Source organism: Cryptosporidium ubiquitum, assembly GCF_001865345.1.
Source record: "Cryptosporidium ubiquitum isolate 39726 chromosome Unknown contig_12, whole genome shotgun sequence".
Lineage (NCBI taxonomy): Eukaryota > Apicomplexa > Conoidasida > Eucoccidiorida > Cryptosporidiidae > Cryptosporidium > Cryptosporidium ubiquitum.
Genome location: NW_021639804.1, coordinates 1 through 25670, shown reverse-complemented (window position 1 = coordinate 25670; position 25670 = coordinate 1). Strand labels below are relative to the sequence as shown.

Below are 25670 nucleotides of genomic sequence, written 5' to 3'. Positions count from 1 at the left end.
CTCAATAAATTATAATGAAATTTACCGCGGAGAAATATTCCTGAAGAATGTGTGATAATCTTTGAAACAATGAATAAGAAAGTAGAAATTATTTCTCAAACTCCTCATGGTATTATATCTTGTGAGAAAGATCCAGATATTTATAATGTTTGCTCATTTAGTAGCGAACATCGAATTGTTGATATGCTTCTTTTTGAATGTACTTGCCCAAGCAAAGACAAAGCATTTTGTTCGCATATAAGAGCAGTTTCAAAAAAATTCCAAACAAGATACAATCGTGAAATATTCAATATATATTCGATATTAAACGATATTAATATTAAAAATTCATTTGCATCATGCTATGATAAAGCAGAAAATCACTTCAACTTGTTTTTGAAATCAATAAATAAGCTTTTTCATTTCAATAATTTCTTAGAAAATCAAGATTTATTCTCTTTGGAAGCAAAACAAAGATATAAAAGAGTTCTATATGCTATTTTAAAAGCTTTAAGTTCTATTTCGTGGAGAAATCACTTGATAAAGACAAAAGATAGCAACTTTATTAATTCGATTAATTACGCTAATAATGCAAGAAATTCAATTAAAGTAGACTTGTTGTTAAATTCAATAAATTTTTCATTATCAAATATTAAGAGAGAAGATTTTCCTACTGTTATTGAATTTCTCAAAGCAATAGAGTCTAATTCTTTGCAAGAAATAGGGATTTTCAATACAACTAGTATTTTTAATATTCTAGCGAGTATTTTAAACGAGAAAAAAATATCAAATGCAAACAAAGAAATATTAATTAGTGGAATTTTAGAGTTGTTTTGTTCAAATAATTTTTATTTGCAATTTCAAGAAAAAAAAATAGAAAAGAAATATAATGGATTTGACTGTAAGTTTTTAAATACAATCATTAAAACAATTAAAAGATATGTAAATTACATTGATACAAAGTTGACCAGAGAATCAGTTAATTTTATTTTAATGGAGGAATTTGGATTAGATTTAGATTTTTTGGGTATAAGCGAAAGAGATATAATTCGAGAAATATCTTTGCTCAAAAACAATGCAATGCAGAATACGAGAGTAGTTGATTTATTATCTCTTAAAATTCATCAAATTGATTTATTTATTTCAAACTCTAAGGACCCTCTTAATAATAATTTTTTCACAAACTATAATTTAATTAATGTTATTCATTCGGCACCAATACTAATTGATTTATATGATTATTTATTTTGGTACTCCGCTAGTAACCATATTAAATTTGGGGAGTTAACGGAATTTTTAGAGAATAATATTGACAACGAATTATTAGGTCATTTTTATTTCGTTAAATTTTCAAAAAGTGGCAATCGACACAAATTAATTAATTCAATGTTAACTAATAATCAAATCTGCATTTATAAAGTTTCAAAGCCAAATAATGAGAAATATTCAGCTACTCATGTTTACTATTCATTTATGATTGATTCAATAAACCAATGTGATGGAATAAAAACTTTGAATTATTTTTTAGGTGGATGCATCCAAGAAAATGGAATTGATTATTTTGTTAAATTATTTCCAAAAGAAATACTAATGAACGATATATCATCACGCATTCATAAATCCTTTAATTTAATTGATTTTTTTTCATGTATTTTAAAACTCTGTCCTCCAATTCTATATGTAGATTTGTGGGACTATATACTAATAACAATTTTATCTGCCTTAAAAGTCGAAAAAGATCAATTTATTATGTCATTATATCGATTTTTTGTAAATAATAGTAATATATTTGAATTAAATAAATTGATTCATATTATTCCACTCCAAATGAAAAGTGATTTTTATTTCGAAGCATATAATAGTTCTTTATGCTTACCAGAATTATCTGGAAATGAAGATGATGGTTTGAAAGAAAATAATGAGAGTAAACAAGAGGAATTGTTCTTGAAGAATGAATTTTCTTCTGAAGATTTGATTTGTAATTATTGTTTGAGCCTTAAACCCAAGAATTTAATTGACTGTGAAAGTTTTATAAGGTCAATACAAAGGCAAAGATTTGGAATTTCAGATAATATTCAAGATAACGATTACAACCGGATAATTGAAAATTATACTAGAATAATAAACCAATCATGCAAAAATCTGTCCATTAAGCTTTATACAAAAACCGACCACTTTATATTTGAACTAATACAAAATGCTGATGATAATCATTATTGTTCTTGTATTGGTAGAATTCCTTCAATTATCTTTGCATTTCATAAAAATGGTGTACTTGTGATTAACAATGAGGTCGGATTTACAGAAAAAGATGTAAGTTCAATCTGTGATATTGGAAACAGTTCAAAAAATCAAAATGAAAAAACAATTGGTTGTTTTGGAATTGGATTTAAAAGCGTGTTTTCAATTACAAACACTCCATTTATATTTAGTAATGGTTACTGTTTCATGTTCAATTTAAATTCTGAGCATGGTTCTTATATTTTTCCAGAATGGGTTGATGATGAATTATGCAATTTAATTCCACTACACAAATTTCATAATGAATATGATAAAGAAATTTCAACTTATAGGACTAAATTTTGGTTTCCTTTCAAAAAGAATATTGATTTTGAAGATGTAAAACTAAATGAAAATATAATTTTATTTACAAATAAAATTAAAAGAATTAAATTAATTACTAACAACAGAGTGTCATTAATTACAAGAAATGACCAACTAATTTCAAGTGATGTTGTATTAGTAAATATTTTGAACGAGATTATATATGATGAATGCCCTAGCAAGAAGCGAAAACTCTCCTTTAATAAAAATAGAACAAAATCATTCTTAATTGTAAATCATAATTTTAAAGTTCCCAAAAATATTTCAAATTTAGCTAATACAAAAAAGTCAAATACTATCTCAATTGGAATAGAAATAAATAATGAATTAGATTCATTTGATGGAGAATGTGACTGTGGCAATAAAGAAATTTTTTCATTTTTACCTATTAGGTCATATGGGCTAAAATTTATAATTCAGGCAGATTTTGATCTTACGTCATCTAGAGAATCAATTTCTGTTGATTCAAATTGGAACATTTACATTCGTGAAAATATACCTAATGCTTTTATTCACATGTTGTCAAAGTTACGTGAAATAAGTGGTTTTCATTTGTTAAAGAAGTCATTTTTGAGTATATTGCCCACAAGAACAGACAATATAGACGAGTTCTTTCTGCCCATTATTTCCAAAATAAACCAAGTTTTAATTTATGAAAAGTGTATTTATACTTATGAAAGAACATTTACTCAACCTTCTAATTCTGTTTATATTAATAAGAATTCAAAGGTAAATGAGATATTAATACATATTTTTCCTAACACTAATGAGTTTTCTTATCTATTAAACAAATATTCAAATAAATTCTTAATTTGCAATATATTTACGAGTAACACAGAAAATGTTTTATTTGAAGACTTGAGAATATCCGAGTTCAATATAAATATGCTAATTGATTTAATTAGTGGAATTATTTTGGATTATTCGTATTTTGGTAGAAGCTATGAATGGTATTTCAGTTTGTTTCTCTTAATTGAACATTTAATGAATACCTCTGATGATATTAATTCTAATTTGAGAAAGTTGCAGAGACTTCCTTTATTTTTGACGGAAGAGGGCCGTTATATAGAATCAATCAATATTGATTCCTCAAATAAACAGTTATTTTTGATGGATGAGAATTTACCTTCAATTTCAAAATTAGGAATACATTTTATTAAAAAGGAATTCATTTTTCAGCTGAAAGAATTCTATAAAGATGAATTAATAAATTATAATAAGGTCATCAGTTTCATACAAAGTCTTGGACCTTATTTCTTAAAAAATGACGAGTATTATGAAATAATTAGCAAGAGTCTTACATATAACAATTTAAGTATAGATGATCATATTCTATTCACTTACTTGCTCGCAAAATCTGAATATATCTCAAATAATAATGAACAAATATTTGCAATTAATTCAAGTGACGAAATGTTGCCACTAACAGCAAGAAATTTTCATCTATTCAATAAAAGTGAGAAATATTCAATAATTGAAAGTGCCTATAAAATGATTGATAACCAAAGCAGGAATTTAATTAACGACCTTTCTTACAATACATTTAGCAAAAAGTATCTTCATCATGCAGACGAGTCCTTTTGGAACTCGTTTTTTAGAAAATTTGGAATAACAATTTTACCTTTTTATTTTGAGAAAATTCAATTTAACAATTTAATTGACTATAAAGAGTTTCTTAAATCAGTTAGCAAACTAGATAATAATAAATTAATAGATCAACATATTGAATCTATTTATAACATAAAGAATTCAAATCAAATTATGATTACAGATTTCTATTGCCATGGAATTGAGTCATTAGCAATAATAATGAGTGATACATTAACAAAACATACTGGAAATAAATATTTTGAGGAGTTATTGACAACAATCTCAAATCAAATTATTCATTGTATTTGTGATTTTTGGGAAGAAATTCAAATTTATTGGTCAATTACTATTCATGAAATAATAAAGAAGCCTTCTTTTGTACATTTTCAATTTTCATCTTATCCAATTTTTATCTCCAAATATTTATTTAACAATAATTTCATTTTTCAACAATTATGCCCACCAAAATCTTTGACATTATACGTTAAAACACAACATCATGAGGTAATTTCAAAATTTGTAAATTTTTTAATATTAGATGTTCCAGAAAAAAGTAGTCTGATTACTCTATCAGATGCATTTTCTTCTAGAATTGAAATTAATTTAGACTATTTATGTTTATTGGTTGAAGCTTTAAATAATCCCAAAGATAAAATAAGTTTATACAATAAAAACCAAATAGACCCAAATTCGTATATTTTACTACTTGAATTAATAATTAAAGAGTCAAGATCAAACTTTTCAATTAGTTCAATAAACTTATTAAAAAAAAATCTGATGGTTCCTCTTCAGGATGAAAGTAAAGATTTTGTTTGGAAAAGTATTCAGGACTTATATTGGAATGATGAAAACATATTACCAAAAAACTATTCTCTTTTATATCAATTTTCAGTTATACATAAATTGAGCATTTCAATTAATGAGATCATGAGTTTTTTTTTAATACTTGGAGTTCCCATAAAACCAGAAAAAAAGCATCTAATTACTCATTTATTAGAAATATATAAAATTGAACGAATTGAGGTGGATTCAAAAATATTACTGACTTATGTTGGCATTATTACTCAACTATATAAAATTGATAGAACAATATTGAATGATTTGCTGAAGTTACCTGTTGTTAAAAAAAATTATTGTAGGTGGCTTGACATGAATCTAATAAATGATTGCCATTTGATATTTTCGGATTCTGCATTGTTTCATTATTTTATTTATAAGAAGTTATTCTCAATAAAAAAAGTTATCTGGTCACCTATGCTTTTCACATTTATACAATCTAATTTAAGTAGTGAGAATCAAGATCTTGATGCACTAATTTACAATTGGAATATTTTTTGTTCACAATTATCTCCTAATTTGGAGAATAATAATTATTTTAATATTCCTTCTGAAAATCATTGCAACTTAGATTCATCTTTTTATTATGAAATTATTGTTAATCTTTTTGGGCCACTATATGAAGAATCTATTAAGAACCAAATTAAGATAAGAAAAAATTGGAGTCAATTAATTTCAAAAAGCAATATAATAATTTTGAGCTCAGACATTTCTATCAGATGCCTAGAAAAAACTTTATGTATTCCTGGTATATTTGATATAAAAACAAATAAGTTGTATGTTAAACACCAAAATAATTTGGGAAATGATGATATCGAAGAAATATTGCTTTCCATACTTACATTTATTAGTTCTTTCTTTCCAAAAAATTATCCCAACATAAAAAGTCTAATGGTAACAAAACTTATATTTAAAGATGCAATTAAGGAATTTGAATCTTCAAAAAATAATATGGCTTGGGAAAGATTCATAATTAATTGGATCCAGAAAATAGAAACAGAAATCTTCGGATTTAAAATTGATTTAAAGTACTTTTTGTTCTCGGATTATGTAGATTGCAGTGCTTTCCAGCTGAGCAAAAACGCTCAAATAAACGAAGGGTTACAAATAGAATATAATACTAACTGCCCAAAGAAGGTTATTTTAGATATAGGTAAGATGGGAGAAGAATTAGCCTTTGAGTACCTGAAAGAAAATTTTAATAAGGAGACGGGGGTTAGCGAATTCAATATAATTTGGGTTAATGAAAATGTAGAATCGGGTCTTCCTTATGACATAGTCCTAGTTTTTATTGATGAAAAAAGTGAAACTAAGGAGGAAATATTCGTCGAAGTTAAATCATCATCGAAAAAAGAAAAAAATTTTTTTTTTATTTCTTTCAATGAATGGAAGTTCGCAGAAAAACTACAGAATAATTATTGGTTACTCCACGTTTTGGGTGTTAATTGTAATTCTTCAAAATTAAGTTTAAATGACCTAGAATACAAAATAATTAGGAATCCATATGAATCTTGGAGAAATGGAAATTTAAAAATGATACTATCAGAGAGTTAAATTATATTATAAATGGAAAAATTGCTTTGCGATTGAGAGAAAAATATGATTCCTTGTAATAGCTGATGTACCATTTATGTGTTCGAATTGCATTAACATACATACATATAATCACATATAATAAAGCAGTCTTAATATATATAAGCTTTGAATTAAAAATAACATCGTTAAACAATGATAAATAGATCCCAATTTCACTGAAATAATGTGGACAACTAATAAATTTAAACATACCACCATAAGGAATACCATATTCTTCAAGATTTTTTCTCCTAATATTTGAGAGTTTAACGTGGGTTTTGTATTGAATTAGAGAGAAAATTCCGAAAGATACATATTGTAGAACTGCAAATTTTCCAGAAATATCCGGCGTAGTCATTATTGTAATAGGCATTACGATATAATAAGATAAGCCAAATAAGAAAACAAAAACGCTCATTCTACTATACTTTGTGTTATGACATGAAATAAATACTTCTTCATACAGTCTTCTAATCACATGTAATAAAAAAATAAATAATCTGTAATTTGGGTAGCTTAAATATATACAAACCATTGTTGAAAATATCCCAATAAAATAGAAATAACGAAACCACCTTTTGTTCACAGTAAACCCTAATATCAGGTATATCGTCTTATTGTTCGATGAAGTGCTCGCAATATTTTCCAAAGCTACAGCCTTCTTATATAGTTTACCATGTGCTGTAATATGATTCGCAAACTGGACGACACTAGAGGAAATTACAGCAACAATTGAAAAAAAAAAGTAAATCGTCAAAAAGAAATGAGTTCCATTCACCAACTTGTATTCAACTTCTTGCATCTTTCATAATAATAAAAATAAAAGGGGGAACACAAGGGAAAAATACGGGAAATAAGCGGAATCTGAATAAGAAGACGGGAAAATTCGAAATTTTCAAAACTCTATTCTAGACTGGATATCGTAAAACAATAAATTTAGTTAATTTTTATTTCGATTTAATAACTTTATCGTCTGCTATACCTTGAGTCGTATGGATCTGCTCTAGAGTAACGTGGCGGGGAGTGGTACCTAGAGGAGTGATAATCATCCGGTCTAGGGTATCTGTTGTCATAGTATCTGTTGTAATAATCATCACTGTGTCTGTTGTACTGATCACCTCTCGAGTGAGATGGTGGTGGATAGTCATATCTACTCCTAGTAGAAGGCCTAAATGAATTGCCACGATGAGAAGAACGAGGATACCCGGTTCTTGAATTATTATATTTGATTGATCGATATTGGGGTCCTTTATATTCTCCTGGGGTAGGATCATACGGCTTAGCACGTCTTGCTGTCTCAACCTTCAAAGTCGCATCTTGATATTCTTTTCCATCCAATGCATTTTTTGCACGTGCTGCCTCCTCCTCGTTACCCATAGTTACAAACCCAAAACACCTGCTTTCTCCAGATAATGGATTTGTAACTAAATGGCAATCAGTTACCTCACCATAATCTTCAAATAATCTACGTAAATCATCTTCTTTTGTTTTTAAAGAGAGCCTGCATACATAAAGCGTACATGAAGGGTCGTTACTACGCTCAATTTGGGGGACCGTTTGGTTTTTCTCATCTGACTCAGTATTTGATACTTCTTGAGCTGGTTCAGTCTGTTCCAATTCGTATTGAGTTTGATTATTACCCTCCTCAGCTTGACATGTTTGTGGCTCAGAATTATCCTCCTCCATTTTTCGCAAAATTGGCTTTCTTCCCCGTTTTTTTGCCTCTGGCATATTACGAAGGAAATATGAAAAATATTAATGGGTAGAAAATAGAAAGTTGTCCCCGCGTGGGACGGGGAATTTTTTTTTGGCCGCTTAAATATTTTGTCAAATGAATTGATTAATCTACAAACAAATTGTCAAGCTTACAAAAAATTTCGTTCAAATTTCGTTGTATTTGCTTTTAGAGAGAGCAAATGTACTAAAGTTTGTTTCCCCCCAAATTGAGCCACCCATCCATGTTGTAAAGTCTGGCCTTTGATTACATCTTGTTTTAATTTCCCATACCTATTTTAAAAAGTCGAAAACTGTAATATGTTTATTTAAACTTACTGAAGGTAGTAGAGAGGAAAGCTCTTTGTTCAATCTAGCCTCAAAATTTCTAAATTTAGTGGAACCTCCTATTATTAATATATTATTAGCTAGCAATTCTTGTAGATGTTTTGGTGACGATAAAATAGACTCTGAGACCATTTCTGCTATGCCCGCAAAGTTATAACCTCCATTTGATGGATTAAATAATAGTTCTGGAACTGCTATCCTTTCTGAATAAAGTTTAATGACCCCATTGGAATCATAATTTGCGTTTGGTTCTGATTCTAATTTCAATTTTAGATTATCATTTAACTTTAAAAGTTCAGTATTTTCGGGTGATATACACTCTTGAAAGTAGTAATTTGAATTCTTACTATTTGACTTTAATTCTGGGAGCTGATATATTTGTTCTATCAAATTATCAGATTTATTTTGTGATGGCCTGTTAATATCACTATCAAAATTCTTGGAAATATAACAGCAACTCTCTTTAATTTTAGATACAATTAAAGAGTTTCTAGATAAATCAACTTGTCTGAATGAAAGAAAATTTTTTAATGCTAGGTCCAAATGATATCCACCAATATCCAGTCTTCTACAGGCTTTATAAATTGGTGATCCCTGAAATAATGGGACACTAAAACAACACTGATAGCCGCAATCTAAAATCAAATAGCATGGATTTATTATTCGTTGATCAATTTTAGGAATAAGTTGTGGACTAAATGCAAATTGTGATATTGCGGGAGAATTTGTGACAATTGCACTGTTAAAACCAAATTGCTCAAAAATTACTTCAAAAAGAGAGTGCTGAAGTGAAGTTGGATTTAAAAATGGTTCAGTAACTAATATACCAAGCTCCTCTGGAGAAATATTCATTTTGTTGAAAATATATTCCCAAATATCACTTTCCATTGAAATATCCAATAGTAAACCTTCGGAGAACGGGGAATAAGAAAAATACTCGTTCAAACCAAAGATTTGATCTGATTTATATATTTTATCCTTTCTTCGAACTTTGCCGATACAATTTGGGAAACAATGCCTAGAAGGATTCAGAAAACTTTTTGTAAGACATCCAACTTACCTAGGTAATTCCTCACCTGAATACCCAACTTTTATGGTGTATGAACCATTATCTACAACCAAAACTTTATTCATTTAAATTGAAAAAAAATTAATTTAGTATTCAGAGTTTTCATAAGAATAAAATTCGGATAGTTAATGAGTTTAAGTATGAAATTATCTTTAATATTAATTTATCATCGTATTTTTCATTTAATTTGTTTTAAAAATTGTTTTCATATTGATTTTTTTAAGCAAATTGCGGTAATGTGAAAGAGTTTTTGAAATGTTGAAAAATATTTTATCAGCTATTTATTTTTTGTTATTTATTGCATTCATAAGTAACTTTGTATTCTGTGAACATTTAGGGCTTAACAACACGTCCATTTTTGCAAGCTCTCAAAATGAAAGTGATGCAATACAGATATTTGAAAAATTAACAAGAAATATAATTGCAGATGATTTAACTACTTCAATTTCAAGAGGTTGGTGGACACTTTCAAAGAAGTTAATTATTAAAACACACGAACAAGGTATTGATTTAAGTCCAGTCGTACGTTCAGCAGAACTCTCAATTAGAAGAGAGCTGAATGAACTTACTAGACTATTAAACAAAAAACACAGTGAGGTTGCAACTTTATCTCCTGCATTCCAGTGGGCTCAGTCATCTGATCTAGTTTATTTGAATATAAAGTTTACATACAGATGGAATGCTCCAGGTGCATTGAAAATAGATAATGAAATAGTTTCGATTCACGATAATGTATTTTTTTTTTCTGCAATGGGGTCACATTCTCACGAAAAAAAAAAATATGTCCTAAATCTCGAGTTGTTCGATGAGGTTGACTCAGATTTATCAGAGTGTTCATTTGGATCTGTTGGAAAGCTATCTTGCACTCTTTTTAAAAAAAAATCGAATGCTATTTGGCCAAGATTATTGAAAGACCAGAAACTTAAAATTCCGAATATGCATATATGGTGGGAAATGAGAGAAAAACATGAAAACTTAAAAGCTAATTCAAGTATTCCTGATGGAAATCCCCCATCAAGTGTTTCTAATGAGACTAAAGGTTTAAAATATAATTCAAATTCTACAATTAACGAAGAGCTCTAATCAAATAATTCATTTTATTCTGTATTACTCAATTTGATACCGCCATAAATCAAGTAATTGTTTAATAACTACAGCTTGCTGATTAATATGTAATACATGCAGATTTCCTGTAAAGATTATAAAAGCAAATTTCACTCTAATAATACTAACTCAATTTTTTCTAATTTTTTGGGTATTAATGTTGAATCTTTAATTAGGACGGGGTCAAAGCTAGATTTTTTTGTCTTCACACAAAATTCTAATCAGAAAGAAAATGACTTAAAAAGATATAATCCTAATTTTAACAAACTTTCATATATAAAAGAGAGCGAATTTGCGCAATCTTATAAAAATGGGTTAAACAACATCAAACTTTTATTTACTTATCAAGACTTTGATCTTCTGGAATTTACACAGATTCATGAAAATCAGCATTTAAAAATCAGGAAGAGATGTGAGTGTCCAGTAAGAAGTATAAATACACCTAAAAATGACATCTTGCCGTTATTTGACTTGCTTATTAATAACATTAATCAAATTCTACTAAAAAATGTAAATTTTCAAGATCAAAAAGAGCTAAGTAATTCTTCCTTTAATGAAAATCCTTCAATATCTAATGATACAGATATTATTGATAGATATATTATTCATGATATTAATAACTTTTTTGGTTCTGAAAAACAAACGCAATTATTTTTGGAAAAAAAAGATTATAAATGCTCAGTATTCCCAGTTAAGTTGCTTAATAATTATTATAAAGTTTGCAGCAAATCACTTATTGAGCTGGCAATTCAACTTATACGCATAATTAGCATAACTATCTTAAGAAACAAATATAAACTTTTTAATATTTATCCTGAACTTATTATTATTCTTTCATCTTTGATATTTATTTGCTTGGATATTATTTTTTACCTTTTTAATTGGAAATCAGCACCCAAAATTGGCATGGCTATTGACATAATTCATTTCGTATTTATATTCCTATCTTTTTGTCATATTACGAATTTAAATACAGAAATTTTTGATATTTGTGGTTGCCTTTTATATTACTCGTATATATATCGTATTATTTTTATTCTTCAGTGCAAATTTATCAGCAAATATAATAAATTTCAAGTAACGGAAATTATTAGAACTCAACTCAAACGAATTTTTTTTTCTTTTGGAAATGATATGAATCTAATGATTTCATCTTCTAAATTCGAAGATATTTGTGGAGAGTTAGGAATAGATAATTTTTTTAAGAGCAACCTGATCAACCGATCACTAGAAACGTATTTGTTTCAAAATCTAGATTGGATTTCAGGCGAATTGTTTAAATTTAAATACATTAATCCAATTTCATATACAAGGGAAAGCTATTTTAAAATAAATTTAAATGTTGATCGACACATTTTACTAATTAATCGTCAATATTATTTGTGTATTAAACAAGTCTGCACAAAGCTTTGTTTATTCTACAAAATCCAGATATATAGTTTATTTAGATATTTCTATATTAATTTAAAATTTAATTATTTCATTTTATTGAAAGATTTACCAAGAAAAATTATTCGTTTCAAATACCCAGATAAAAAAAATAATTCAACCACTTACCAAGAATATATTTTAAAAAAAAGAAACTTAACTTATGAAGAATTTGAAACGTTACTTATTTCTTTGGACAGCAAAAGAAGGTTATTGAATAAGATAGAAACTAATACAGGTCTATTTGACATAATTAATGGTTCTTGTTTGCTTCAGCAAAGAAAAATTATTTTTGAGCAATCTTTCTATAATATTACATTATTTATTTTGTTAGCAATATCAATCACTTTTATAGCAGAAACAGTTATTAATTATTTCGGTGATAATCTATCTAAAATCAAAAATTTCGTTAGTATAATACAAGCATACTTATATTTGTTGATAGTGATCACAAGTTCAATATTTCATTATAAATTGGATAAAATGTATTATAATTCATCATTGAAAAGTTACAATAGAATAATAAGTATATACAATTTAATTTATGGTAATTCTCAATTAATTGAAAAAGATCATTTACATAATAATTTCTCAAGAAATGATTACTTGGCCGAATTTTTGTCTTATCACAATGCAGAGCTGCTGGAAAAATACGTGAATTCGTTTTCAAAATATCTTCCAAAAGGTATAGCAATTTCACTCCTAAAAAAATATGAGTTTTCGGCATTGAACCCACAATATAAGGAAATAACAATTCTTTTTTCAGATATTGTCGGATTTACTAACATTGCAGAAAAAGTAAGTCCCTTCTTACTGTTTCATTTATTAACTAATTACTTCGATGAAATGGTTAACATAATCGAAGAATTCAACGGCAACTTACTAGAAATTGCTGGTGACGCAATCCTTGCCATCTGGAACTCGCCTGTGGCTGTTGAAAACCATTCAGTAGCAGCAATATCTGCATCTTTGAAAATGAAAAAGCAATTAAAATTAAAATTTAAATCTTTCGAAAATAACTACTTTCCGGAAATTAACATTAAATGCGGAATTCATACAGACCATGTTCTAATTGGGAATATTGGATGCAACAAAAGAATGAAGTATGGAATTATGGGCGATGGGGTTAATTTGGCAAGCAGAATTGAGTCTCTTACCAAGCGTTATTCAGTGGACATAATTATAAGTAATAATGTATTCGCAAATAAAAAGGTACAAAAGAAATTTATAATATGTCCATTGGATATTGTCATAGTGCAGGGGAAAAGTAACCCTACTGTAATTTATCATGTACTAAATACCATATATGATTCTGATTTGGTTTCATTATTGAAATCTAAATTTCACACTAAAGCACTGATATTTTTTATTAATAAGAATTTTAAAAAATCCCTGCTCTATATCGAAAAGATTAATAAGTTGGGGCCGTTTAAAATTGATCCAAGTACCATCAACCTGTCTAATAAATGCAAACATTTCCAAGACAAGAAATTGGATATTAACTGGTCTTGTGCAGAGGTATTAAATACAAAATATTTTAACGAATAGATTTTGGGTTATTATTTTACTCATTGGCCAATTTTAATTTACAAAATGGCATGCATTTATTTGCACTGTTAAACAGAGCGGAATTATTTTTATGATTTTTTTTTGTATACAATTTTTAAACCGCCAAGGTTACAAAAATAATAATTATGAATACTATTCATCCAAACACATCCTCACTTTGCAATGACATTGGCGATGACGAACAAAATATATCCGAATTCCCGTACATGGGAGAACCATTAAGATTAGATGATTCGGCCTTGAAGAATAATCATAGCTCAAATATACTCAACCAATTTTTTGGGAGTTTTTCAGAAGAAGAATCTGATTCAGAGAATATGCTTTCACTTGAATTTAGCGTTTCAAATTATACAAACAATAGGAAAAGAAAAAGAGATTCAAATTCTAGAAAGAAACCCAAGTCAAGGCAAAATGTTTCAATTGAAATCGAAAAATTGTTACAAAAGGCAAATGACGCTTATTTGGAAAAAAAATTTATTTTAGCAATCGAAATACTTGAGGAAATAGTTGTTAAAGCTCCGGGACTGCATGACCCTTTCCATATGTTAGGCCTCATATATGAACAAGAACTAGATGATAAGGAAAAAGCAATAGGATTTTATTTAGTAGCTGCTCATCTAGTTAGCACCGATTTTTTTTTATGGAGAAGAATAGGCCAAATGAGCGCCGAGATCCAAGATTGGGGCAGAGCAATTTATTGTTACTCTAAGTGTATCAAAAACATAGAATATTCTGCGAAACTAGGTGGGCAAGAGTCCGCTGCACAATTAGAAGATGAAATACGGTTCGAACTTAGTAGTGCATACTACTCCGTAAATGATATCAATAGGTGCATACAACAACTAAAAATATTATTTTGGAGGCACCCTGGTGACCCACTTTTGGGTAAAGAACTTGCAAGATGTTATCATAAAATTGGGAAATTGAATTTGGCGGCGGAAACTCTTGAAAGCTGTATAGATTACTGCGATGACATAAATATTGTAAATATGTTGTGCGAAGTTTACATAGATTTGAAATTATACCAGAAATGTGTTGACCTAATTCACAGTTATTTTGCAAATACTGATATTAAATTTAATAGTTTTAACTCAAATACTAAAAAAACAAATCTTTCCATAAGTAATGAAATGGACATAAATCAATTTTTGAAGAAAATTCCGATTGACATTGCAACAAAATATGCGGTTGCAAATGTCAATTTTGGAAATTACATACCTGCACTGCAAGTTTCAAATATCATTAATGAATATAAAAATTTCGAAGATTTTGTTGATTTACACTTGACTTTAGGAGACGCATATTTTCAAATTGGCAAATACGATAATGCGAATGTTCACTTCGTGGCCGTATCAAATTCAAAGTCATTTGAGTCAAACATTCCTTTTAATATTAAATATGCATACTCTCTCCATAAGCTTAATTTAAATGAAGATGCTGCATCAGTTCTAAAAAAAATACTTGAAACAAATAAAAATGTTTCTGCAGATTTCAATATTTCCAGGGCAAAAACGCTTCTAGCTTCCATATATTCAAAAATGGGTTATGATAATCTAAGTGAAGAGTTAATCTATACTATGAAATATGATGAAATTATACAGTCTAAAGATATCTCAATTCCAATTCCACAGGAAATGAGAATAACTATTGTTCTTGATTTGTTTTCTGATATGAAAAAAGGGATTTTAAAAAATGTGGGTAAAGTTGATAACAAACCATATCTTGAAAGTGCAATTACTGTTAATACACATTTTGAATCCAAAAACACTTTTTTTCAAACATATGCAGATCGATTTGCGAATATAATCAATGAATTTCTCATCGATATAAAACGTATAAACCAATTGATATATTCAAGGAAATACAATGAAAATAATAAAAGAAATACTTCTGAATATATAGAAAAGAATACACCCAATAGCACTAGTAATTCCAAAAAACCAAATGATACATCTGCATTAAATACAAATAAAAAGTTGCTAAGGGCAAATACCCAGTTAGCGAAAGTGAGGAGCGAACTTGGACTAATTACATTGGAGGATATTTTAACCTCTGAAAATGAACTTTGGGAGTTTCTATCACTAGGTGCAATTTTTTTAAAATGTTCAAAAAAAAATAAGATTGCTGTCGAATTATTTGAGAAACTGCTTAATAATCTAAAGTTGATATGCCCTGAAATGAGCGGAGATTCATTAACTAAAGGAAAACATTCATTACAAAAATTGCTTCTTTCGCTTTCATTTGAAGGAGGTATCTGGCGTGTACTACTTGGGCTTTTGAGAGAAGAATTTAACAAAAAAACCAACAAGAAAAGCATTTGTAAAGTATTAGGTAGCCTAATTTTAATGCCACATCTATTTGCTTCAAAATTAAATGTATTAAACAATCATTTTGTTCTTGAAAAAGAAACAATTAGTGAAACGAGATCGTGGATACAAAGACAAATCTCAAATTCAAAAAATAATTTGGAGCTTCAAATTATTACAGCTCACCTTTATGTTCTTTCAAATCGTCTAAACCAAGCTTCATCTGAATACTTAAAAATACACAGGCTAATTCCTTTTGATGATTTGATTTCTCTCTGTCTTGGAGTTTCATTCATTGGGGTAGCAGTAAGCAAAGAATCAAAGAATCGAATTTTTTCAATAATCAAAGGATTTTCATTTATTACAAGGTACACAAAAGGAAGGCAAAGCATTTATGTTAACGAAGAAATTTACAAAGCAGAATGCTTCTATAATCTCGCACGTGCATTCCATCAAATTAATTTGAAGTCAAATGCTATAAACTGTTACATAAAATGCATAAATTCTCTAAACTCGATCACTGATATACAGAGCTACGACTTTAATAAACTTAAAAAAATGGCGTGCTACAATCTATCACTTTTATCAAAGGTAGATATATTTGGTGGAATAATCTGGTAATATTATGACCCTTTTATTTCTTGATTATCTATACAATTCTTTATCATTGCATTGCTAAGCTCTTCTTCGAATTCAGGAGGGCAAATTGATCTTGATTTTAGGCACGGTAGACTTAATACTTCGCTTAAGCAATTACAATCTGTTGCGCACTCATCTAAAACCGCATCCTTAGATTCAAATCTCAAACATCTTTTAATACAATTATACTCCTCATTTGAAACATTTCTAGTACCTGTACTTTCATTAATTCCCACATTTGAATTGTGTAATGTAGGTGAAAGGTCTTCTGGTGGAGAAATTTTTCTATGCCCCCAATCTAGTACATCCAGAAATGATTGTCTTGCAAATTGTCCAACGTCTGATGCTGTATGGGTCTTGCTTAGCTGATAAGTCGCCCCTGCAAGAAATATTGCACAAAATGCTCGGATTGATAACATAAACCAATCGTCTCCCCTTCTTATTATGGAATAAAGTGGTTTAAATGAATCGATTACCCCAGTGTCCTCATCAAATAAATTGGGAAGAATCCAAAAATCGAAACCAAAGAACCATAGAAAAGCAAAAACAATCAATCTACCAAAAAACACAATCAGCATCACTGATAGGAATACTACTGAAATATACCAAACAGATATTTTTATTGCTAATGGCCAGGCAGGGAACATGAATAGTGCAACAACTGAGACCAATATTGATGTCATTAATATATTAGAAATTGTCTTATTACTATCGAAAGTAATAATGTAAAACGAGTGTTCATCAAAATTTTGATTGCTTGTTACGCAAAGTCTTTTTGGCCACTTAGGAGTTTTCAAATCATCAGTGTTTGTTCCCACAGGTTTATATTCTGCCCTGACGATAAATGAACGTTTAATCAACTCAGCTCCGACTTGATTTATATCATTAATAGATTCAAAAGAGACATTTTTGGCAATTTCTGGATAATTTTCCTTAATATTATCTGCATTTTTTCTCATCCACCTAATAAATTCAATTCCACGAAAATAATCTACTGCTCTTCTTCCCACTTCAATTGCGCCTTTAGTTCGTACACCAGTCTTTGAAGACAGTAAATATTTTACAAATTTTGTGTATATTAACTCTTGATCAACTTGTTCAACCATTTTTATTTGTATTCATTAAAAATCTTTTTTTTTGCGCCATAGCCGGATAAGAATTAGAAAAACATAATAATCCGGGAATGTGAACAAAGATTGCAAACTAATCAATCTAGTATAGCTTACAAGGTTTCTCTCTTTGAATGTTACATTAAGCACTATGAACATGTGTCTATAACTGTACAAGATAACTTATATCTTATATACTAATTCACTGAGATTTAATTCAAATATGAATCAAGAAATCATTAAACCGATTCTTAGACAATCACCTTTACTATTAACATTTATCACTATAATCTCAATTAATTGTTTCTCAATTTTTAATTTTCTAACATATCTCCGAATTGAACAGTCAAATATAATTTACTATCTTGGGAGTATAGCTTTGGCTTGGTACACTATTTTGAGCCTTCTTATAATATATTCACTTGCCTTTCTTGCTATAGTGGATCCAGGTTCTTTGGAATCACTTCAATGTGACACTAATGTACCAAATTGGTTCAAATCTACAATAAGGCACTGTAATAAATGCACAGAAAAAAAATGGAAGCCTCCAAGAGCTCATCACTGCACAACCTGCAATATCTGCATTTTTAAAATGGATCATCATTGCATAATTGTAAACAATTGTATTGGATATTCAAATCAAAAGGTTTATATTCTTTTCCTATTTTATTTAGTTTGTTCAACTTCTTTAATAGTTATTTTGTCATCTTTCCTTCTTTATAAGTTGATTACTTTTTCGTTAGAGAGTGGGATTAATCAAATGAAACATCAACTAGTCATCAGTTTAATAATTAACATTATAATTTTATTAACTGCGATGATATTTTTATTGGATCAAATAGACTATATTTTCTCAAATTCAACACTTGTTGAATTGATATCAAATAAATGTGGGAAAAAGATAGACCTTGTCAATAATTTTAAAATGATATTTGGGGAGAACAAGTATCTATGGTTACTACCTTCAAGGAACGTAATGAAGCCTAACTTTAACGAAGAACTATATGAAATAATAGATTATCCAAACTATAGGCATTTTTCTGAAACTAGATTAGCGGATAACAATGAACAATTAAAATCTTTCAGTGAGTTTTCAATCATAAATAAAAAAATATTGAAGATTGAATAATACTCATATCACTAGATTAAAATACAATATAATTCATTTCAATAATTTAATTATGAATATTCCTATCTACTGTTATTTTACAATTTATTTTTCTCAATATAGTAAATGAGTAAATATGTATTCGGCATTGCCGCAAGATTCACTTTAATAAATATGGGTTCATCTATTTCTAAAGATAAAGAACTTTCAATACCAGAAAACTGTTTGAAATTTATTGAGCCATTTTTAAAAAATGAGAATATAAGAGCAGATTTATCACTTTTGAATGAATTGCAAAAACCGGTCATTAACCAAATTGAAGATAATTCAACAATTGATCAATTTGTTTTTGAACGTATTTCTTCGAAACTATTCCTGAATAATGCAAACAGTGGTAATTTTCGCTCTTTATCTCTATTTTTTGCTGAAATACTATTTGAAAAAGAGAGGGAATTATACATTTCAATTGAAAACAACAAAGTGCAGCTTGATTATCAAATAGCGAGCATAAACCATATAATTGGTCTGGGTATAATAATTAAATTTATTATTGTGCACTATTTAAAGAACTTTGGAATAGACCAACTAATTAAATCCGCAGAACATAAACAGTTTCTTAACTTTGTTAATGAATCGAATAATGCAACGAGTGAATATTTTAAAGAACTTGAAAAATCTATTATTTTTAGCGAAAAATATAATGAAAAACAAGGAGTTATAAATAAAAAATTAGATCTAATTCTATATGTATGTAAATCATCAAAATGTATAGGAGAAAATGAACATTTATTAGAATCATTTGAAAATCTATCTGTGTTTGGGCAATTTTTCTCAAGAATACCTTCATTCCTGGTATGTTCTCAAAAATATATTGAAAATACTAAATCATTAAGCGAGATATGTAATTTGCTGATTAACCTTCAGAATGCCCTAATGGATATTATGTTGATATTATTTCTTCCTAAAATCGAAAATAACCTAAATTTAGATGAAGGTGATATTTACACATTTATTACATGTTTTCAAATTCATTCATTAATCAACTCTGAAAAAAATATATATTGTGAAGATGACTCTGATTACTTTGAAGATAATAGGTACCTATTCCTACAATATTTAATCAAGAAGTCACTAGACTCTGAACAAAAATGTCAATTATTTGAAATAAATAGGAAAAAATCAATTTTACTACTTGCAACAATTCTTTTTAATCCTCCAGAATTAAAATTCAATATATATGCTGAATGGATTAAAAATTTCTCTGATCCAAGATTTATTCCAGATAGTCTTGCTTCATCTGACTCCAATACGGACTCAGATCTGGATCTTAATCAAACTAACTTTGTCAACTTTCCTTACTTCGAACAAGCTTACCGTTCCGTAATTTTTGATGGCACTCTTGTAAAGCACCATCTTTCTGTTTTTTTGCTATATTCTTTAGTACATTCAAATTCATATTTTATTTCTTATTGTTTATCAAGAGCAGATCCAGATGCCTTAATACTTGCATTGCTAGAGCCCGTATATATTATCTCAAAAAACATGGATGAAACAAATTTACGTAAAATTGTCGCACTCCTCTCTATTATTCTCAGATTGACAAATGATCCTAATTTATGCAAAGCTTTGCATTACACAAAAATTGAAAACCTTCCATTTTGGTTAGAGGAAGATTCTTTAAAAAAATTAATTTACAAATGTAATAGTAATCAAGAAGAGAATGAATTTGAGCCATCAGAAAAGCACTCAATAACTATTGGAAATATTTTATTAATTGTGCTACTTAGAACAATGTTTTATAACTACAAATCCAGTAAAGATATTTATTTATGTAACATTATTTATTCTATTATTGAAAACGTTTCAATATATATGAAAAACTTTCATTGGCATGTTGCAGAAAAACTAACTCATTATATAATTTTCCTAAATAGCCAAGTATACTGCTCACTAAATACCTATAATGGGGATCAGTCCAACTTTAGATTCTTTAATCGATTCTATTGTGGAATTTTAATGCATAAAGCATTACTCAAACTAATTATTGAAAGTTTAAAAGACGAGAATTTATTATCAAATTCTGAACTTATTTATATAATAATTAAATTTTCATTAATTGCTGAAATTCAAAAGTTGAACTTTTTTCTCAAAAAATGTATATATAATTATAGAATAATTGATTCTAAATTAACTGTTGCAGGTAAAAGGTCAAACCCTTTCCCTTCCGTAACAGAAATTCTTAATTCAATTGTAGAGTTTTATGAACATATCAAAACAATCACAGTGAGTTTTGAGAATGAACTAATAAACATTGAAAATATTTCAACAACTGAAAACATATACACAATCTTCCAAACTATTCAAAATATTATTTTATCAAAAAGACAGCCAAATAAAATATTTTATACTAGTAAACATGCAATATTTACACGAAATGACTACTCAGAATTTAGATTTTATTTCAAGACGATTTATTTTGAATATTGGGGTAATTCCCTCAACTAAAATTATTGAATACTTTTTTTTTATCTTTAAAAATACACGAATTAACTTAAGTCAATATAGAAGTGAAATTAACTTGTGAACTAATATGCTGATAAAGCTTATTTCAGTATTAATACTCGTTTTGTAGAAAATACAGCTCAAATGAAAATTTTAGTACTGAATTTTTAGTATTTCATTGCATCTATATATTAAATGAATAAGTAACAATAAATACGTTTTCAAAGAGTATAAATAAGTTTTCTAAACGATCATCAGTCATCTTTGAACTAGAACTTAATCATTACTTTTATTATTTGTTACTTACAACAAAATAGCTACACAAAAAAATCAGCATTTCTGATTTAGTGACAAAAAAAATGATGAAATTTACGCTATATTTATTTTTAAAAAAAAACAATTTGAATAATATTTACGAGTAAAACCAAACGTAATGTTTTGTTTTTTCGTAGATCTTAACCTTTAATATATTAAATGTCTACTAAAATTATCTTTATGTGCCGCCGTAACTGTAGTTATTTTTGACATTTTACGATGCATTGTCATAAACCTAAACTAAAACAATCCAACAAACCCTTTAAAGGGAAATCGTCCATACGCAAGAAATCAAATCAGAAACTTAAAAAATGTAATGAAAGGTTTATTTCAAAACCACTTTCGGGAAAAAATAGAGAAAATCAAAAAAATCAGTTAAGAAAAAATAAAATAATCTCTAATAACTTAAGGAAAGAAGAAAAAGCAAGTCAGTTAGGAATTCCAGTACTATGTACAATTGTTCCATTTAATTCATATTGCAATTCTATTTCAGTTCTTAAACTATTATCGAACTACATTTGTCACAATTATCCTGGAAACAACTTCGATATCGAATTTCATTTTCAAAGTAATCCAAATGGTGTATTTACATTTGATATAGGCAAGTACAAGTTATCTATATGTATTGCAAAGTATAACGAAATTCTTGAGACATTAGATCTAATCAAATGTTCAGACTTTATTATGGCTTTATTTGGATATAATGAAGAATTTCGGGCATTCGACGAAGTTGGATATAAATTGCTCAAATCGATTAAACTCCAAGGTCAAACTAACACAATAGGAGTTTTTTCTTGCAATGAAACTTATTATTTCGGTAGTAAAATTTTGGATTGCGAAAAAGTGTTTAGGAAATCCTTTGAGATGGAATTTGAGAAGAATATGAAATTTTTTTCTTTGCAAAAGGAAAATGATATTCGAAATTTACTATCTTCAATTCCTATTATGGGTTATTCCAAACTATGCCTAAGGGATGGAAGGGGTTATTTACTTTCAGAGTCATCAAGCATCGGAGTCTGTAATCATTCTAATGAAATAAAAAGACAGTTGATTATCAAAGGCTATGTGCGTGGAGTAGGATTATCCATCAATTTTCCTGTCCATATAACCAATATCGGTGATTTTGTTATTGATGAAGTTAATCCTATCGATAATCCTTCGTTTAATTCGATTACTGTACTTTCAAGCCGTGATTTTCATATTAAATTAAATAACAAAAACAGTGAAATTTTAAATAAGGAAATTATTGGAGTTGCTGGAATAGAAAAGTCTCCAGCTATTGACAGCTCGTGTGAAAATTCCATCTTATATGGCAAATCTATGGAAATTGACTCCCCTAATAACTTAATAGTTAGAGACATGGAACACAACGAATACAATGTAGATTTAGAATCGGACACCAACATTACAAATGAAGCTCTAACTGATGGCTCTGAAGATGAATGCGAAATTTTAACAGATGAAAAAAGAGTTGAATCAGATACTATTTGTTGTACTCGTTTTAAAAAATATCGAGGGCTAGAATCACTCAGGACTTCTAAATGGGATCCATTTGAAAATCTTCCTAACGAATACTCCAGAATATTTGAAATAGACTCATTTAAGAAGACAGGAGAAATCTCTAGAAAAATCTACCTTGATAGCTGCAACCAAGAAAATTTAAGAGGCAAATATTGTGAATTCAAGTTGTCCCCTGTCTCTTCAGAAGCTCAAAAAGCATTAACAGATGAAAATATTTCGAGTCGGGTAATAATACTATCATCGATTTTACCATTTGAGAGAAAAGTGGGAGTTATGAATTTTAGAGTCAAAAGGACTGCTGAGAACATTGATTTAATCAAGAACAAAACACCATTAGTTTTACAGGCAGGTTTTAGGAGATTTTATATTTGTCCCATAATAAGTAATTGCCCTCGTATTTCATCCGCAACTATGATAGAAAGAAGTCAAATATTGAAACAATGCAAAATTTTTCTACATGGAGATCATTACGTTATTTCATGTTATAGTACAATCATCTTCCCGCCCTGTCCAATTTTACTTTTTTCATTAAAAGACATAAATCCAGACACTCGTAACAGCATTACTTATAAAAACTTCAAGCCAAATGATTTAGTAATAAATGATTGGCCGCTTGCATGGGGTGATATAATTGACGCAGACCCATACCGTGTTATTGTTAAAAGAATAGTGTTAATAGGCAGCCTATTTAAAGTTAGAAAATCTAAAGGTGTTGTTAGAAATATGTTTAATAACCCTGAAGATGTCAAATGGTTCAAATCCGTTGGACTAAGAACTAGGAGCGGTATTAGAGGAGTTATCAAAGAACCTTTGGGGATGCATGGGTATATGAAGTGCTTGTTTAGCAAGCCAATACAACAAAACGAGGTAGTTGGAATGCCCCTTTATAAACGAGTGTTTCCTAAATGGTTTCCGATTACATGGTTTGAAGATAATAAAATCAGAATAAATTAAATCTGAACTATTTCTAATCTATTTATATTTCAGGGGTGCCAATTAATAATGAATCACACTTTCCGAGGTTAATTAGTTCGTTTATTTTTGAGAATGCGATAATAAATTGCTCAGAATTGTCCCTAGATATACAATCTATTTTAAATGAAATACACTCTTTGCCTTTACTCGAATTTAATGATAGATCTATATTTCCATCTCGTTTAAATACCAACTTACCAATTGAACCTGAAGGAGTGTCATGTAGTAATGTAGGAATAGGCATTTTAATAAACTCGAAGTTCTTTTCGTTTTCTGGCATATATTTAGGTAATTGAAACACCGACCAACCCTCCAATTTTTCAGGAGTTCTTCCATGCTCTGATTCTTCAAGATTTTTGTAAATATTAATAGTGTTGTTTATTGTTAAATTAACAGAAACCTTATTAGAATCATAAATCAAATCTTGTTTTTCTGCCTTATTTATAATTTCACCTCCGTGAATAGGTGGTATTAAAGACGCGTCAAATTTGTGTGTATTGTCAGGCTGTTCCATCTTCTCAAATTCCAATTTTCTGACAAAGTTTATATTTTTCAATGAAATATTGTCTGTTCGAGCATCGTTGTTAATGGCTTCATTGGAATCTAATGCGCGGACATTTGGGACAAATTTAATACCATTGCTGATCTTAGTGTCATTGTTACTATTAGTCTTGCTTGATAGCTTTAACTTTTCGCTCAGCCTTGACGGCGTCTTGAATGATTGCAACCTCCTCATAATAAAAAAGAGAAAATCCTTTGCGCGGTTTCGATTTAAAGTTTATTTCCGAGGCAATGAAAAATGCTCAATTTCGAGAATATGTTTTTTAAAAATGAGAAAATTTTATAACATATACGTTACTCCATCCAATTAAAATAAACAATACTGTTCACATTCTTTATTTTATTAGAAGTTTAGTAATTCGAATGAATTTTTTGCAGGTTTTTTCGACTTTATTTTTTTTTCTTTTGCTTCGATTTTCAGAGTATGCTTTAGGTGAGAGCGACACAATTACATACTCTGAAAATAAGCTAGGGGCATGGAATAGCGAGTTAGGAGGTGATAAAATCCCAAGTAATGTAGATAAATCGTATCAAATAAGCGACCAGCATGTTTCTCAAGACTCCTTAAGTGATAAATATGGCACAAATTTGCCAGAAACGTCTTTACCTGTTAATATTACTAATGATGAGTATATAAATAGCTCTTTGGATAATTCTCAAATGATTCTAAGAAACGATTCGACCATAAGGTCTTCGTCGTTCTTTGGTCCAATGGATTTAAATATTAACCCATTTTTTCATATGAAGGAAAAATTTTTAAATCAATTTAAACCAATACCAACAACTACCACTACTACTACCACTACTACCACCACAAC

General features: G+C 28.7%; 11 protein-coding genes across 11 annotated transcripts; 7 read left to right on the top strand and 4 right to left on the bottom strand.

The window, feature by feature from the left end:
- Positions 1 to 69: 69 nt before the first annotated feature.
- On the top strand, positions 70 to 6564 carry cubi_01823 (superfamily I helicase; the record flags this gene model as incomplete). Its single annotated transcript, XM_029018835.1, has 1 exon — positions 70 to 6564. The coding sequence occupies one exon, from the start codon at positions 70 to 72 to the stop codon at positions 6562 to 6564; it is 6495 nt and encodes a 2164-aa protein (XP_028876309.1).
- A 987-nt stretch (positions 6565 to 7551) lies between these two features.
- On the bottom strand, positions 7552 to 8316 carry cubi_01822 (RRM domain-containing protein; the record flags this gene model as incomplete). The annotated part of the gene is made up of 1 exon (XM_029018834.1): positions 7552 to 8316. The coding sequence occupies one exon, from the start codon at positions 8314 to 8316 to the stop codon at positions 7552 to 7554; it is 765 nt and encodes a 254-aa protein (XP_028876308.1).
- A 150-nt stretch (positions 8317 to 8466) lies between these two features.
- Positions 8467 to 9780, bottom strand: cubi_01821 (actin-like protein; the record flags this gene model as incomplete). Its single annotated transcript, XM_029018833.1, has 3 exons — positions 8467 to 8592; positions 8638 to 9628; positions 9707 to 9780. The coding sequence occupies 3 exons, from the start codon at positions 9778 to 9780 to the stop codon at positions 8467 to 8469; spliced, it is 1191 nt and encodes a 396-aa protein (XP_028876307.1).
- Positions 9781 to 9970: 190 nt separating this feature from the next.
- Positions 9971 to 10798, top strand: cubi_01820 (uncharacterized protein; the record flags this gene model as incomplete). The annotated part of the gene is made up of 1 exon (XM_029018832.1): positions 9971 to 10798. The coding sequence occupies one exon, from the start codon at positions 9971 to 9973 to the stop codon at positions 10796 to 10798; it is 828 nt and encodes a 275-aa protein (XP_028876306.1).
- Positions 10799 to 10894: 96 nt separating this feature from the next.
- On the top strand, positions 10895 to 13795 carry cubi_01819 (membrane associated adenyl cyclase; the record flags this gene model as incomplete). The annotated part of the gene is made up of 1 exon (XM_029018831.1): positions 10895 to 13795. One exon carries the CDS (start codon positions 10895 to 10897, stop codon positions 13793 to 13795), a length of 2901 nt encoding a protein of 966 aa, XP_028876305.1.
- Positions 13796 to 13941: 146 nt separating this feature from the next.
- On the top strand, positions 13942 to 16743 carry cubi_01818 (TPR repeat containing basal transcription factor; the record flags this gene model as incomplete). Its single annotated transcript, XM_029018830.1, has 1 exon — positions 13942 to 16743. The coding sequence occupies one exon, from the start codon at positions 13942 to 13944 to the stop codon at positions 16741 to 16743; it is 2802 nt and encodes a 933-aa protein (XP_028876304.1).
- A 2-nt stretch (positions 16744 to 16745) lies between these two features.
- On the bottom strand, positions 16746 to 17867 carry cubi_01817 (ER retention motif-containing protein; the record flags this gene model as incomplete). The annotated part of the gene is made up of 1 exon (XM_029018829.1): positions 16746 to 17867. One exon carries the CDS (start codon positions 17865 to 17867, stop codon positions 16746 to 16748), a length of 1122 nt encoding a protein of 373 aa, XP_028876303.1.
- Positions 17868 to 18093: 226 nt separating this feature from the next.
- Positions 18094 to 18999, top strand: cubi_01816 (DHHC-type zinc finger domain-containing protein; the record flags this gene model as incomplete). Its single annotated transcript, XM_029018828.1, has 1 exon — positions 18094 to 18999. One exon carries the CDS (start codon positions 18094 to 18096, stop codon positions 18997 to 18999), a length of 906 nt encoding a protein of 301 aa, XP_028876302.1.
- Positions 19000 to 19152: 153 nt separating this feature from the next.
- Positions 19153 to 21483, top strand: cubi_01815 (uncharacterized protein; the record flags this gene model as incomplete). The annotated part of the gene is made up of 1 exon (XM_029018827.1): positions 19153 to 21483. One exon carries the CDS (start codon positions 19153 to 19155, stop codon positions 21481 to 21483), a length of 2331 nt encoding a protein of 776 aa, XP_028876301.1.
- Positions 21484 to 22014: 531 nt separating this feature from the next.
- On the top strand, positions 22015 to 24270 carry cubi_01814 (uncharacterized protein; the record flags this gene model as incomplete). The annotated part of the gene is made up of 1 exon (XM_029018826.1): positions 22015 to 24270. The coding sequence occupies one exon, from the start codon at positions 22015 to 22017 to the stop codon at positions 24268 to 24270; it is 2256 nt and encodes a 751-aa protein (XP_028876300.1).
- A 22-nt stretch (positions 24271 to 24292) lies between these two features.
- cubi_01813 (uncharacterized protein) lies at positions 24293 to 25027 on the bottom strand (the record flags this gene model as incomplete). Its single annotated transcript, XM_029018825.1, has 1 exon — positions 24293 to 25027. One exon carries the CDS (start codon positions 25025 to 25027, stop codon positions 24293 to 24295), a length of 735 nt encoding a protein of 244 aa, XP_028876299.1.
- Positions 25028 to 25670: the final 643 nt, after the last annotated feature.